General features: G+C 41.7%; 1 protein-coding gene across 1 annotated transcript; it reads right to left on the reverse strand.

Moving 5' to 3' along the window:
• Positions 1 to 5,459: 5,459 nt before the first annotated feature.
• On the reverse strand, positions 5,460 to 17,256 carry RABL3 (RAB, member of RAS oncogene family-like 3; the record flags this gene model as incomplete). Its single annotated transcript, XM_008947158.1, has 7 exons — positions 5,460 to 6,260; positions 8,890 to 8,928; positions 10,016 to 10,087; positions 10,755 to 10,905; positions 12,420 to 12,534; positions 16,120 to 16,249; positions 17,139 to 17,256. Coding segments are annotated over 7 exons (691 nt in total), but the record flags the coding sequence as incomplete, so codon positions are not given.
• Positions 17,257 to 17,335: the final 79 nt, after the last annotated feature.

Consider the following 17,335-nt stretch of genomic DNA (forward strand, 5'->3'; position numbering starts at 1 on the left):
AAGAGAGGATGGCATCAACTAGCAAGATGAAAACTCTGAATGTAGTCCTAGACTTCAAAACCACTGGGCTACCTTGTCCTTTAATAAATGTTTAACCCAAAGCCAGCAGTGCATTTCCACTTTGTAAACGTTAACATTCAGGTCAAAGGGAACGTAGTTGTGCATGGGTTAATCACACACTATTTCACTTCATGCTCCTCCTAGTCAAAAAAAAACCCAACAACTGAACTTCTATTTGGATTGCTCACACAGCTCAGACTTCCATTCAGCTGATGTAGTCAAGAAAGAGCATGTGGTTTTATTTACGAGCTTCTCTCAAAAAGATGTCGAATGCAAGACAAGTCCATGGTGGTATGCTGAGAAGGAAGTTCTTTGTGTGATTTCAGTAGGTATGGGCCCATAGTTTCTGTGAACTGATAAGCACAAGGGGCACAACAAGCTGTATCTCGGCGATACAACGCCAAGGCAGGAAACAGAAAATCCATTTCTGTACTTAATGGTACCTGCAGCAGGGGATGGCTAAGCAGCTGAAGCCAAAGCTTCATTTCACAGCTTCTTTGCTGCCACAGATAGCTCTGACCATCTAAACCAACATCCTTACCAACATGCTGGGGGATTTTTCTTCAGAGTGGTGCCAGAGCACATCTTCCAGAAAGCTAATTCTACTCTGAAAACCCCCAAATAGTAGCAAATCTGCTTTTTTCCATTAACTGTTTTGGGCATCATCACTCTCACTTTTAGGGAACTACGTCTAATTTCAAGATCCATTTAGACTCAGGTCCTGAGAATCATGGTTTACTGCAGCTTCTCCTACACCATTAGAGAGCCCTTACACTGCTCATATACCCATGCTTAGTGATGAAGACTTAATTTCTTCACTAGGTTCTCATGTACTATAAAGAAAAAATATTTTCCCCATTGACTGATCAGATGTTAGAATAAACCCACAAGAGCACAAGTACCAATACTACTACTTTTGGCTACATATCAGGCCCTCACTAGTTTGGAGGAGCTTCACTGTTGATTGGACATTTGAAATCAGAGAGAACCGAGACAAATTTTATTCTCCTTCCCCTCTTCCACCTGACACCTACGTGACATTTTTTCCCAAACCAGTGCCTAAGGACCTAACACACAGTGCTGCAGCAAAGCATACCCTAAGGAAAGCCTTGCCTCTGAGCACTTCCTGGTAACTTGCCAGCCAGTGACAGGTTTATCAATAATGATAATGGCTTTTTGTCAAAGAAAACTGGTGCACTAAGCCACAGACTTGCTCAACTCTATAAAGGAATCAAAGTAATCAGCATCCTCATAAGGCAAGTGAGACAGGAACATGGCTTCTAACAGGAAGAGCTGACTAACAAAATAGAAATAGGAGGATTAAATTTCCTTTGCTGAAAAGCAGAAGTAGGTTTTCAATCAGTGAAGTCTGTCACCTCCTTATCAACTGAGAAATGAGGACTCAAGCCCCACCTCCACTACACCTCATTGACAAAATCTCCTGAGAGCAGGCTGCCACACAGCAGCTCATACCCCATTTCTGATAAACGGAGCACATCGCAGCTGCCCCTGCAAATATTACCAACGATGAAAATCTGTATTATGGTTGCACCCAAAGCCCCATTACTGGGTAATTTCACACGCTTAAAGCCAGTGACACCTTTGCTAAAGAGTGCTGCAAGAGGCAGTCAATCCTTTGGCTACGAGAACAAAAATGCATGCTCAGGAATTTAAGGTTACTGGACACACAAGTTTCCTACTTCTCTGCATGAAAATCAAGAGGGGCAGATTTGGGGGATTTTCCATATTTAAGACATATTAACACTTCTGAATATCCCTTCAGTCATCAAAGGGGTTGTAAATCAACCAGAAAGCTCTGCTGAGCTCCTTGGGAAGACAGGATGCTCATTGCTTACTTGCCATACATTTCAGCTGTATGCACACAGGAAGCCTTAACACATCTCAAACGTTCCTGCATGAGCCATCCTCACTGACAGCTCCAGTACATGGCACCTGGGCAGGTACTTCTGCCTGGGAAATAACACAGAGAGACTGGGTAGCTCTAGTTTAAAGAACTGGGTAAAAATGCTTTGGTGTGAAATGGGTGTGCCTGTGACAGACACCAGAGAGACAGACAGGTGGAGAAGGAAAGATAGAGGAAACCAGAGAAATACAGAGAGAGGCAAACACAGAGAGAGAAATCAAGTGGTACAGGAAGAGACAAAGCATGGCAGAGACAAACAGAAAAACAAGGGAAGGAAGGGGGAAACAGAGGACGGAGCAGGGGGCACAAATAAGTGAAGTCGGTGACACAGAGGGGTCATACAGGTGGGAAGGAGCAGAGAATGGGGGTACGGATGTACGGAGGCATGACAGAAGGGTCACAGAGGGCATGGGTGGGAGCAGAGAAAAGAAAGGCAAAACATATCAAAGGAAGGGCAAAGTGTGACACAGAGAAGTTGTCTGGTGTCACAGCCACAAGCTCGGAGGTGAACCTTTTCTGGGCAGCTGAAACAGGTGGGCTGCAAACAGCAAGGCAACTAACTCCCACTGTCATGTGCTCCTGGTTCTGACAAGAAGCGCTTCCTACAAAAATAAATGCAACATACTAAAAGAAAAATGATACCTAATTGTGGTTACTTGCTGAGATTTAAACAAATAAGATACTTAATCTGGACTGGAGACCTATTTGTATTAAAATAGCTAAGGTGTTGGATTCATGACACTACATTAGCTGAGGTGCAAGACAACTGTAAAAAAAGGGGTTTGGCTGGATGATGAACATTTGGGAGAAAGATCAATACAGCATTTTTTTAGCGACAATTTAAAACTGGTCTTTAGACATTTTAAGCTAGAAGTAAAGCAGAAGCATGGAAGAGATGGAGCAGCGAGTAAGGGTAAATCCAATAAAAAGAACTGGGATGGTCAGTCTGCATTGCTTGCTGGATGCTGAGACCAGACACACACCACAGCAGGTCTCAGATATTCTTCCTCTATATACAACAATATGGGTACAACCAAGTTATGGGGCTAAACTGGTGGCACTTGTGCATGGAGCCACTACCTCTGATAAGAATAAAGAGAAAGATGCACCCAATCCCACACTACACCCAGTCAGCAGGCCAACAGAACCTGCAACAGCTTCTGTCAGTTCCCATGGTGTGTCTAATTTATAATTATCAGTCCATTCTGCCTCTGCATTACATTTAGGAAAACAGAAGCTACCACTCCAAACAAAAATCATGGAGCTATTTCAACAGACCTGCAGTGAGTGTCAGTCACATAAATGTAAAAAACCCATAAAACTGGGATACTGCAATTATCCAACCCCAAGCATGGGAAACCCATGAAATTTCAGGATTATATGTAAACATACCTTGAATATGCTAAGATCCTTAACTCAGCCCTGATGAAATACAGGAATTGGGCAAAACTACATGGAAAAAAACCACACAGGCGTTTTACAATGAAATCTGTTCTAATCTGGGACCACAAACACTAAAATACTGCAATCATGGTGAGATGGATCTGCAATCATTTTTCAGGGTTATTGATGGGGACAGCAGAGAAGTTTAGCCTTTACCCTTGAAAATGATAAACAAACAACAGCTATCTAAAGGATTTCAATGCATTAAAACTAACTATTGAAATTAAATTTTACATCCTGTTTATGGCATGACAGAATTAAGGCTGGTGCTATCAGAAAAAATTTTGTGATAACTCTTGGGACAACTCTAGTCCTCATTTTCAAGTTAAACATCCAGAGTAAAATAAAAAAAGGATGAACTTTTAAATTCCTGATGTACTGAAAACTACAATTTAATAAACATACATAGGAAACACGTCTCCAGGGAACCCTCCTTCATTTTGCAGACAGGACAGTGAGACTGACCATGAAGTCACTTGTCAGACCACAAGTTCAAGAGTGGATGGATTTATCCTGTGAGGAGTTTTATGGCTCACAGTTGGGTAAGTGTGCCCAGACAGACTTAGCTGAGCCTAGAGAGGGAGCCACAACAGAAAGCACAGCCTCAGCCAGACCCCTTTCTCAATCTGCTAACCTTCTACCACTTGCCCATGTGCTCCACTTTTCCTCATTACTATTCCCTTTCTCCCTCCTACCACTACGGTACCTCTTTCAAACTTGTTCCCAAATCCTGATTGCCATAACCTTCAGCCCCACCAATGCACAGGGCTTATGCATTCTCTCCTCTTCCTGGAGCACAAAATGACCTTCACAAGTTTTCCCATAAAAAGACTTTGTTTCTTCTTTGTGGAGCCTGAGGAATGAAACAAATCCAGGTAAAGAGCAGGTGGGGCTTACACCACCCTACAGCACACCGAGTACTGCTCCTTGTTCCGTTAACTGAAGTGGGCTACCTTGGAAAGCTGCCTCCTCCAAATCAAAGACCTGTGCAACTGTTGCTTCATGCAGCATCTTAAAGTAAATGGCCTCTGCAACTCCCTTCCTCTTCTCCTAAAGAAGCCACAGGGCAAAGAAAGCCCTACCTTGCTTGTTCTGCCCTGCAGTTCCTTAGTAGCCTGATGGAACCCAGATTAGGTTATCCTGAGAGACCACCTGACCTTGAGAAAATAATTTCAGCTTTCATTGTCAAAGGAGCATAGAGAGACATTGGTGCTGTCATGAGCTGCACAGCTCAGACATGGGTTGTCTGCCATGAATATTTCAGTACCTTATTTTCTCTAGTCATAAACTTAATGTAAACTAATCTATTTCATACAGGTATCTAAAAACCTACTGCACTCATGTTTGCAAATACTCCAAGACCTTTCTGGAAATAGCCTAAGGAAAAGCAAAATATCCATATTTTTAATAAGTTTGACTGGTGCATCTAGCTGTCATTTTTGTGCCTGATTAGTGGCAACAGCCAATTTTCCATTTACTTGCAAGCAGCTGCTAGAGAAGGGCTGCAGGCAGATGTAATCTGGAGACTGCAGAACTCTGCTCACTGTCAATTTCACACCAGCATTTTACTTTCCTCTATCCCCATTTATTATTAATCTGTATTTATATCTAACTCCATCTCTCAGTTAGCCTTTGCCAGAGGCTTAACCATTAGAAGTGACTGTGAGGAAGGAGGGGAAAGGAGAAACTGCAATAAATCAGGCTTTTACCACTTCATACAGTTCTAGGGAGGTGAGAAACTGCAAAGCTCAGGCTATTAAGGAAGACAACAGCTTGTGCAGTAGGTCAGATCAGGTCAAACCTCCTTTATCCTTAGTACTAAATATGAAAAGGGAATGTACCTATCACAGAACTATCCTTCTAATCACGCTCAGTTCCTACTTTTTACAGGGATTTCTATCCATTTTAATTCAGAGGATGTTCTTCCATTTCTTGTTTTCTGAATCCACTAAACCCTCAGGCTCAGTAAAACCATGTCACATTTGTTTCAAATAAGATGTTGTATAAACCCATACTTTTTCCATCAGCTTTCAATGCACTGCCTTTTAATTTAAGAACAAGACCACACTCAATTATGAAAAGATAAACAGGAGTGCCCGATTCACTTTGTCCTCTCCAAAGTAAACAATTCTAATTTAAGCAGCAGAATTAATACCACTTGTTCTCTCCTCAAGATTTTTTTTTTATTAAGGCTTTTTCATCTCTTACCTATTTCCTTTATCCCTTTTGAACAGGGCTGAACAGTGTGTTCCAGGTGAGACAAAACCATTCATTTAATGAAGGCATTCTATTATTTTCCAGACCATTCCTTACCCACCCTTACATTTTCCTCACCTGTTTTGTTCACTTTACTGTAAATGAGAAAAGTCCACTCAGTGTCATCTTTCCTTTAGAGGTAATATCAATGTAATTCATTGGAAAGACTGTCCATAAATTTTCAAAGACAGAGACAAAAATATCACATATATGTGCTGTGTACAATAAAGTTTCCCACAGCAGCGTGAGAAACATTCAATTTATTGCACATTTCCCCCAAATGTTCCCATATATCCAGATGGCTTGAAATCCTAAGAAACACCTTAGGCTTCAGATCAGATTTTTTGAAATTCTTCCCCAAGTCTTTTCCAGCAAAAGCAGCTTCCAAAGTCTACCCAGCCACAACATCCTTTTAACTCTGCTTGTCATAAGCATTATTGTCCTTAAGCATCCTGTCAGAATGGGAATGTCCTTAGGAACTCAAAGAAGTCATCTTCCACTTCTTCAGTGTTCAATCATAATGAAGGTTTTTCAGTGTTCCTCCTCCAAACCTCTTCCTTTCAGAGAAGCCAGGAATCTAGAGACAGGAAAGATAAGTCATCATGTCAGAATCATCATGAGCTCCCTCGAGTCCACACTTGAGCACCTGTTACCAAGCCAACTGCAACAACACCTTCCTGTTCCACATCATCTCTAGAATCAGGACTAAAATGCTTCAGCTAACTGCTGAGGAGAGGAGCACTCTTAATTAAATAAGCTGCAAAATTTGAATGTGGCTCATTTCCCCTTAAGGCTTTTTGGCAAGGTTTACAACAGAAGTCTTAATTTCTTGGGCAAACCCTAAACCAGTTAATTACAGATGTCAAAGTCTGCATTTCCCCCCAGTTTCAAATGTAGATAAGAATTTCTCTTCCATTAATTTTTAAAACTATAAATAGATTACCAAGTCCTATTAAACAGCTGCTGAGACCGTACACCTTCTAAGGTCAGACAGCAGCACTTCACTGGCAGTTGGAAGTAGTTTTATCAGTTGCTGAAAGCTTTAAGGAAGGTATCAGAATAGAAATGGCTGCAACAATGCCAAGGATAAGCACTCCTGCTTTTGCAGCCAATCTGTAGGTACTGCTCATGCTCTGACAATGGGCACTTAAAAAGAAAATCTACTTGAAACCATCAGAAGCTTCTCTGGCTTAACGGTATTTCAAACTGATTTGCAATCCAACTCACTTGAGAATCCTTCCAAAGAAAGAGATGCCCTGCTTTCTAATATTGTGTAAGACTTCTGTCCTATTGCCATCATAGAACTACTCAGTTACAATACAGAGTAACTTTTAGATACCTAACCACACAAGCAGAAACAGCAGCCTCAGTACATCCTCCTCAAAAAACTCTACACTCTGACAGGAAATACAATATATCAAAAGGGAAGGTGTCCAAGCAGTACAGATCACGCCAGAAGAACATGGGCATGTATGGATGGTATAGGATGAAAAAGTAATTTACAATACAAAGCAGACTGCTTAGGTTACACACTTCGCTGGTAAACTCAGAAAGCTGAAGAGCTTACCCAAAATAAAACTCCACTAGAACCCCCACAATTTAAGCTTAGTGTTTTCAGGCCCAAAGCTCAAATAGATATGCAAGGTATTCATTGAAGAATTGTTTTGTTCATCTCTGAAAAGCAATCATCTCTATGGGAAAAATCAGGCAGATTTTGCACAAATACTATAAAAACTGCTTTGGGAATTCATAAAGGAAAAATGCAATCATTATAACTAAAAAGTAGCAGGACGCCATAGGTGAAAGCTTATCTGCTTTAGCATTTTTTATATCAAAGCCACTAATTAAGATTAACAATTATTTATCAGAGATCTGATCGAAGTCATAGCTACAATTTGAAACTTATCATTCTTTTCATCCTGAAGAAGTCTGTAATAGAAATACCTCAAAACACGAATGATCGAAGAGACCTATTGTAGAAAACCCACAAACACATTCGTAAGATATACGTTAAGTAGAGCATTTCAAATAGTAACATTAAGAGGTTATACTGAAATCTCCACTTCCAATTTGGATTTTGCCTAAATACAACTGTCCCCTACTTGAGATTTGTTTAAAGCTGTTGAGCTATTGTCCGTGAGGCAGATGAAAGCAGTCACCAGCAGGCTGTAATCTTGGGCATGTGGACGTAAGGAATATAAAGTTAATCCCTGACTAGCCACTAAAAATGATCAAATGAAAAAAAATTAAAACCTTACATCATGCATCAAAGACAAGAAGCAAATCTCTGCATTAAGCCATTATCCCCATGAAAGGGAGGCCTCCTTTCACTGGAGTGTGAGAAGGAGGGGAGAGGGGAAGGAAAAAAGGTATCATGTAGAACTGAAAGAGGAAAAAAGCAAATTTATTTTTAAAAGGCATTAAAAACCACTCAAAGAAAGTAAGCATTTTGTAACTTGTGGCTATTTTTTCCTCCACTCTCCCCAAGGGGCTTTCTGCACAGCTCCATCTAATGACACATTCGATTGTGTTTCAGTGCTGCTGTTCACAGCAAGCACCTCACAGCTGTGCCAGGTGGAACCTTGCCACTCCCCACAAGGTAGACTGTGCATGGGAACGTGCAGGGCACAAAAACTCGAAAGGGTCTGCCCAAACCAGGAGAGTAATTTTGCTAGTTCTTTGCCAAGTGCACTGAAATCAGTTAATTCAGCCATTTAGGAGTGAATTACAGGTTGGTATCATACTGCCATATTCCTTGTGGCTCCACTGGTTCTATGAAAACTATCTGAACAAACCATAAAATGCTAGTCCCAGCTAGGAAAAATAAAAGCCCTTTCATTGGCCTTCAGGACAGCATCTCTGTCCTAAATCTGCAACCAAGCAGCCTGAAGCTGACAGATCTGAAAGAGATCATATTTGCCCACTTCACCTCACTCTTGCAGTTTCTATGATGTTAGCATACTTAATTATTTCACTGCCAATCACATTGCAGACAAAATCTTCAGCTGACAGAAGTTAGCTGTTTTTCTGTCTATCCAAAACAGCAGTGCTCCCACAGATTTAAAAACTCAATTACCAGCACAGATTATCATTTAAGTCACATGAAGCCCATATTTGAAAGAGAACTCTACCCGCAGGCAACCTAAATGATTCTATGATTACACAGGGAGAAACAAAACAAAAAAAAAGGGGGAAGAATGACAAACCTGACTGCCATCTCTTAGGAAGTATCTCTTCTCTATGACCTGGGAGAAACAGAGAACAATCTTAGCTGGCACAGCTTGTATATAACCTCAGATTCCAACCAACACTTCACATAAGAGCACTGAAACTCACTGGTAACTGGGACAAGGTGTGAACCCATGTCCCCTGGTCCAGGCCTGCTGCTTTAAGTGCAATGCTCTCTTACACACAGCAGGAGTTGCCACCTCCAGCCATTCTTAGTAAAGGTGTGTTATCCTCAGCTCCTACACACCTAATTCAGTTAGTCCTCTTCAGTAAATGGAGGTGATGGTTTGGGTGTCTCCTTACTGCATCAGTCAGTTATTCCCATCCCTCTCTGCAGGTGCATTTGTTCTGAGGACCAGAAAAAGCTCATTCTGTAGATGTGTAACAACTCCAGTGGTTCTGAGTAGCCCATGGGCATAAGTGATGCTTGAGAAGAGGTAACCTGACTTGCTCTCTGAGAATGATGCACGATGGTCTGTGCTGAAGGATCCCCATGGAGGCAGTATCATCAACGTAAGAATAAAAAAGTAATTTGCATCACTCTGTACAATCTACACCCTCCTTCAAAGAAAATTCAAGCCAAATTTCCTCTAAAGCATGATCTGTAAGAGGAGGTGATATGCTCCACTAGTACTTTGTCCAGGGGATGCTAAAACCAGAGCACTGCTTTTGTCCTTTTCACAGTAAGCTTTGATGCTCTTTTTTGAAAGACAGGAGAGTAATATGTCAAATTTCTTAATTCCTAAAGTTTGCTTTAACCAGGATGAACAGAGCTAACCATAGCTTTGTACCTCCCCACTTCACCACCTTATCATGTTGCAAAACTTCTGGCCTGCCAAAGGACTCCAAAAGCATATGCAAAGTATCTTTGCACATTTGTGAGTTGTTTTTCATTGCTCTAAGCAGATCAAGAATCAAATCTTCAAGCAGATCAGGTATTTTCTGGAGGTTTCCAAAAGCAGAGCAATCTTGGGCCTCCCCACACCTGGTTTGAACCAACTCAAAACATGGAATGTGAAAGGAGCAGGTAACTGTTGTTCCACGTTCAAATCACAGTGTTCAATACATAGAACAATAAAACATTACTTAATTGTCTTGACTTACCTTATCAAAAAACCTGCTTAGTTTGACAGCATTGGATGAACCTGCAGCCAGGTAACGAGGATTGGTGCAATCCTAAAACACACATAAGACACCAACAAACCAAGCACAAGGAAATTACACATGGAAAGCAACATATACCCTTTCCTCTGACACATGCACATGCACTCAGTTTGGGAAAAAACAGTGTATCTGCTGACTTCTGCTCCACAGTCATTTGAGAGAAAATGCCAACTTCTGTTCTGTGAATCAGTCAGGGAACTCTTAAGTACCCAACGTGCTCCACGTCTTCCTTCTGCTACCATCTACAGAGTCAGCCAATAATTTCTACAGTCTACACAAGACTGTGTGTGCCTGTGTATGTACATACAAGCATCCACACAGCACATGGATTTTTGTACGTATATATACACACACACACACATTACATATATAAATAAAGTGATCTTGATGCTTCAGAGATAGTCTGTGTCAGAAACAAGAACAGGGAAGAGAAAAAATAACCCACAATCATAAATTCTAAGCTTTGTGGACCTTATCTAACAACCTCTAGACCTCTCCATAGTGAAACAAACTTAATTGTTTCATCAAGCAATGGGGATGGCCAATGAAAACGTGCATGACTTCACCATTACTGAGAAAATCTCCAGAAGCTTAATTTTTGTCACAACATCTTTACTTACTAAAAATTGGACTCAATCCCATGTAAAAGAAAAACAACACTGGTGACAAGGATACTAACCAGATTTATCTCTTCAGCATTGAAATCCTCAGCCAAGAAAGCTGTTCTGGTCAAAACTTCATTCCGTTTAGTTTCTGGGATTTGATCCAGCTTAGTTCCTATCACCAGCAGTGGAATCTGGTTATCAGCAAACTGTTCACGGTCATAGTCACTGATGAGGGAAACAAATACAATCCTGAATGAAGCCATTCTCTCTAAGTGGGCACAGGTGCAACATCAGCTCCCCTGTCCCTTTCAAATAACAGGCATTCATTTATTAAGGGTCATTATCTAAGTGAGAATGTGCTGTATCTGTAAATTAAAGAATGGTTTCTGCATCTAAGTCACTACACAGGAATTAAAAGGAAGAACTAAAACCAGAGGAGCTGGATTTCTTCTCAGCACAGAGGAACTGCAGAAGAAACACTACCACAAGCAGGACAGAAACAGGAATTCTGGTGTTATACCAAGTGTGTGCAGCAACCAGAGACAGATCAGGGAACTGGCATCTCTGAACATCTGAAGTTCCTACATACATGTATACACACGTACCCTTTCCATGTTAGATCAAAGAGGGTTGTAATAACAACTGTGTGCTGTCAAGTCACTAGTTCTTCCACATTCAAACAGATACCCACCATTAGCTGAATTCCCACAAGCTTTGATTCAGGTATGAACAATGATCAAGGACAGCCCTTATAAAACAATATTGCAACTGAATGTCATCACAAATCCATCAAGCTCCAATAGTTCTCCTCTACAATAATTACTTGTCTTTCATTCATACCTAAACCAAGCTTTCTAGGAAGTAACTTTACAACCAACAGCAAAAACTTGAGCAAGCAATTGCCAGTGGCTGAGCATCTGTCCCTGACAGAAGCTAAGCTTCTGAAAATGAAAACAATTGGGAGAACCTACATGTGGAAAAACCAGAGAAGTTTGCAGTTTATATAATGAAAATCCTCTTTCCTTTCTCCCATGTTTCCACAAAAACACCTGCATACCAGCACAGGCAGATGATAAACAATTTCTACTCTTCCCACAAAAAGCTACCCTTTATTGTTGCTTCCCTGCTCATGTGTGAGGTTTATCAATTGTCTTAAAACCTCCTTGACTACATGTATAACAGGAGGAAATACTTGACAAGATGTTGGAAAAGTAATTATGAACATGCAGTTTAAGCAGAGCTTTCTAAGAGTTTTTTAGCCACACTCCTGAAAAAATTCCCCCATCACTCAACCCAAAAAAACAATTAAGTGAACTTCCACAACCTCAGTGCACAGAGGGAAGGCCTTTTGGAACAGAGACATGCCATCCCTTGACACTCCCTGTACAAAGGCTTTGCATGACTCAGTACAGACACACAAGTCTTCAGGTATCAGGGACTGGACCCACTCTCACAGAGGCCACAAACAAATGAAGGCTGTAGGAAACATCTTTTCCCTTAAAGCAAGGTCTCTGCCACACAGTTTGGGAATCTGCTTGTAGAATGGCCTGGCTGGCAGCATAAAACAAAAGATAATAGTAATTTTCTTTGATATTCCTCATCTTTTTCTTTCTTTCTTAAAAGTTTATCCACATCTAACTTCACGTGGACTTCAAGCAGCCTTAGAGATGAACAAAGACTTCTGTAACACCTTGGAATTGATGATGTGTTCTAACCCTCCACGTATGTTTTTCACTCACCCATTTGTCACAAGAACTCCTGTTGGAGCAACATCTCTGTTGAGTGCTTCCAAAGACCACCGATACAAATTCTGGGATGATTTCTTGTTGGTTAAGTCATGCACTAAAATTATCCCTGAAGTGAAAGAGAAGGCAGCAAGATGCTATTTAAAGATACATATTTTCTTTCTTATCTTACCAAAATGACATCTGCAGGTTCCCAGATATCTGAGAATGAAGAAAGGGATGTACCACTGTAAGTGGTTCAGTTACAGTGAAGGAGTAAAGCTGAAAATATCAGGATGCAACAGATTTTTTTTTAAAGCTGCTTATCAGGAATTGGAAGAGCTAAGAGAAAAATCTCAAGAAAGGAGGAAACAAACAGCCACCTCAGGCTTCAGTCTGCCAAAGGCTTGCAGGCATTCCCTGATTCTGCTTTGTCTACTCCTAATATACTGAAACTCTACCACTGCAGCAGAGAATTTAGCCTTTCTCTGGTTTAAATAATTGGTAAAAATCAACATCTTTTTGTCACACCATGGTAAGAAGGCTAAAGGCAGCTTCTTTGTTTCAAAGAGTTTAGAGAGCGCTATGGCTTTCCTGAGTTTTAGAACTAATGCTACATACTTGGGGAAGTATTCAAAGGGAAAACTGATTCTGATGCTTTGACAGCCTACCAAATGTCTGGTAGAAACATGAACTAATAAGATTTCACATATTTAAGATTAAGCTTCTCACATTTTTCACTACCATGGTCCTTCAAAATGTAAATTCTGGGATAGAAAACCAGCCAGCCAAACTTCCTAGCTGTGCTAGTAACAGACAACCACTTCTGATAAGCACGGTTCCTAACTCAATTACCAACTCCTGCTAGCAAATTTCTTCTAGTTATTCACACCTTCTGCAACCTGTGGAATGCTCCCATTTCCTCCAGACTTCAAACCATCATTAATTCAAGGACAAAATGGAGCTATATCCCTTATCTTCATCAGGATTTGTTCTCAACACACTTCACAGCCTGCAGGTGAAGTACATTTATTAACCTAATCTTTCACCTTAACTCCCAAAGCACAGACTCTCCTATGAGAGTTCCCAGCATATCACATCCCTAGCCCTATTTCAAAGCATTTCTCTTAGCAACAGCATAAAACCCCAACCCAACTGTGTGTCCACCCCCAGCGTAGGGAGGAAAAAGCCTGACACAGCATAACTTGGCCTACAGCAACACATTCAGAGGCAGCACTGCACAACCTGCGAGAAACGCTCTCCACCTCCAGACACTCTTCCTCAGTTATGCTTTTCATTGGCCAGTTAGTTCCCTTATCTGCTGCACTGGAAACCCACACAGTCAGTTGCACCAACAGGGAAAGACTTGTGTCAACATCAAAAATGAGCAGGCAGGGCCAATGACTACTCAAGGCAATGTTCCTCCCCCACTGAACTCTGCAAGCCACAGCCTGACTGCTTAGTCACTGTTGTGGACTATCACAGTCCATACGGCCGATGCAGGGTCACCCAAGCAGAAGATCTGTAGTCAAACCAAAAGCAAACTGTACCTAACCTTGTCAACAACCAGGTCTCCCTGACAACCTGCACAGATGCTGCCACAACCAAACAGTAACTGTCTTTTGATCTCAGGTTTTCAGACCACTGCAAGCCCAGAAAGCACAAGCAGTCCCATTCAGAAAGAACACATTCATTTTCTTTTCTTCAATCTTATTCAAAAAGAGGCAATTTGTGAAACAAGCTCTAACGAAGGAATTAATCTAATGAAAGAAAGCAGAGCCAAGGCTAACTACCAGAGCCAACAGTTTCCATATGAGAGCTGCCTAATAATGTCTTTTGGGCAGTTGATATAAATAACTGTTTCCATAACATCATCAATTATAATTCAGACATTTAAGTTCAAGATTTCATCTCCTAATGGGCTGTTCTAGGATATAGTTTATAGGATAAGTCTGACCCACACTCACTGGCATACTGTGGATCTGGTGTCAAAAAGAAACCCATTTTTTTCCATATACCAAAGAGGCTTGCTTTGAGGGCACAACTCAAACGTTATTCACAGAGGTAACTACACACAGTTTTTCTCCTGGGAAAGGAGGAAGAAGTAACTAGTTAAATGATCACAAATATTTACTGTATGGCTTAACACATTATTGAAGGGCCCTCAAACGATTTGGGACAAGAAAAGCGAATCAAATAGAACATTTGAGACAAATTTTAAGAAGCAGCTGTTAACCTGTTATACATCTATTTTTAGTAGAACATCCTTGGATGCCCAAAAGTAACAACTGAAATACTGCATTGTTAAGTTTATAATCTTTTATTTGTGGCACAGATTAACTACTAGGCCTTTAAGAACCTCAACAAAAGGTACAAAACACTGCTTTCTATATACAGCAAGTTGCAAGATTCAACCTGTAAAAATAATTTGGCAAATTAAATGAGCAGAGGCAAGATGGTTATCAGCATACCGCAATTTTATTGGAGAACAGTTCAAATTTGCCAGGGATGTATACAGAATCATTTAGGTTGGAAGGGACCTCCAAGATCATCAAGTCCAACCATTGAGCCATTAGGGCTGAACAGTTCGAATTTGCCAGGGATGTATATAGAATCATAGAATCATTTAGGTTGGAAGGGACCTCCAAGATCATCAAGTCCAACCATTGAGCCATTAGGGCTCTAAAGTCCTCTGCTAAAACAGATCAGAAGCTGTCAGGGTTGGAAGGGACCACAAGGATCACCCAGTTCCAACCCCTCTGCCATGAGCACGGACACCTCCCACTAGATCAGGCTGCCCAGAGCCTCCTCCAGCCTGGCCTTAAAGACCCCCAGGGATGGGGCCTCAACCACCTCCCTGGGCAACCCATGCCAGGGTCTCACCACTCTCATGGTGAAGAACTTCTTCCTCACATCCAGCCTGAATCTGCCCACTGCCAGCTTTGCCCCATTTCCTCTAGTTCTGTTGTTACTTGAGATCCTAAAAAGTCCCTCCCCAGCTTTCTTGTAGGCCCCCCTAAGATACTGGAAGGCCACAATAAGGTCCCCTCGGAGCCTTCTCTTCTCCAGACTGAACAGCCCCAACTCTCTCAGTCTGTCCTCGTAGGAGAGCTGCTCCAGCCCTCGGATCATTCTGGTGGCCCTTCTCTGGACACGCTCCAGCAGGTCCACGTCCCTCTTGTAATGGGGGCTCCAGAACTGGAGGCAGTACTCCAGGTGGGGTCTCACCAGAGCAGAGTAGAGGGGGAGAATCACCTCCCTCCACCTGCTGGCCGTTCATATATATTCAAATTACTACTTCCCTGTTGTAGGTTTTGGAACTGAACAGACAAGAAAATATAAATCATATTCTTGCATATGAGACCTGGAAAGGTGGAGGCAAACCTTTATGTCTGCAAATGTAGCTGGAAGGGGCACCACTGCAACTCAAAAGGCTCCCTGCTGTTCCAGCTGCACAAGGCTGAAGTGAAAGGCTGATGAAGCTCATCTGCACAGGGTTGCCTAAAATAGCTTTCCAGTTCAAAACTGAACCCATGAAATTCTGCTTAAGAATGGTATCAGGTTTTTTTTCCCCTGTATGAATGTATCGGAATCAGAAAAGAGAACACAATAGCCCTCAGCCAGGCTTAAAGGAATCCTGCCCCAGACAGCTCATAACAGAAATACTGATAAAAACTGATTTTCAGAAAAACAGACTTACACCAAGCCAACTTACCATTCAGCAAGTTATAAAATACTGCTCGAGTGCTTTTCACGCTAGTGGCACTACCGACTGAACCTCCAACATCCCACAGCTCAATGTAGTAGGTCTTTTCTTCTGGAGTCCCTTCTTTGTAATCATGGATCTGGTAAGAAATTCACATCATATGTAACCACAGCACCAGCTCACAGGAGTTAATCCACACAATACTTACACATTCAGTTTACAGGATTATTGTACTTGGGAATGAAATTTGTAAATTCTCATATTGATACCATTTCAAATCTCTCAAGTAGAAGAGAGATGTACTGGCCACTAGGTACTACAGCTCTCAAATGGGACGGAGCTTGGCAAGTCAACAGGGAGTATCCTTTCCACCTCAGTATTAACCAAACTCATGCTTCATGATGCCCTTAGAAATAGGATGTTGCTAAAGCAGATGAAAAAAGCATGGTTCTAACTTCTTACTGTTAAAACCCACATGGGTAGTACTACAATATTAACACAGGTGACCACATTGGATTCCAATTGACCACATTTTTTCCTCTCCAAATTCTCACTGACATCTCAATGCAATGAACAGATAGAAAGAGAATTAACCCTATAGTCACAGCCAGTACCCTCAATTTAAACAAGCAAATTGTTTTTCCACAACACGTTTGACTGACAATTTAGCTGTGCATTAGTTGTTTCTCAGGGAAGTGTAGTTTAAATTCTGTGCCTTCTGACTTAAACTGGCCACTCCATGACTCTGACATGCCAATGGCCACTGCAGCAAGGAGAGGCACTACGAGCAGCAAACATCTTGTCCGATTTCGACAATCTTGGAAGGTCAGAACTTGCTCACAGAAGTGCTTGGCTCACAAGTAATACTACTTGTTTCAAAAGATTAAGCCCTCAGCAAAAACCAAACATTGAAACACACATCTTTCTGGAGCGATAAGCAATGAAAAGAACAAAAAATACGTCTCAAGGCCCTTCCTGTCCCTTCCACGTTAAGCTAGGGCTACCAGGAGGCTGGGCACGTCACCTACTCGAACATCCACCGAGCAGCCCACTGTCCAGGACGGGTTTCCCAGCACCTGGTTGTGGCACAAGAGATGGACGAGCGAAGATTTCCCGACACCTGCAAGTGCGCAGAGAGAACAACTCCTGGAGAGCACGTAAGGGCAGGGACACACGGCCACGGGCAGAGCCCAACGCCCCGCCCCGCAGCAGGCGGCGGGGGGCG

This window comes from Merops nubicus, unplaced genomic scaffold, assembly GCF_000691845.1.
Source record: "Merops nubicus isolate BGI_N331 unplaced genomic scaffold, ASM69184v1 scaffold5979, whole genome shotgun sequence".
Taxonomy (NCBI): Eukaryota; Metazoa; Chordata; class Aves; order Coraciiformes; family Meropidae; genus Merops; species Merops nubicus.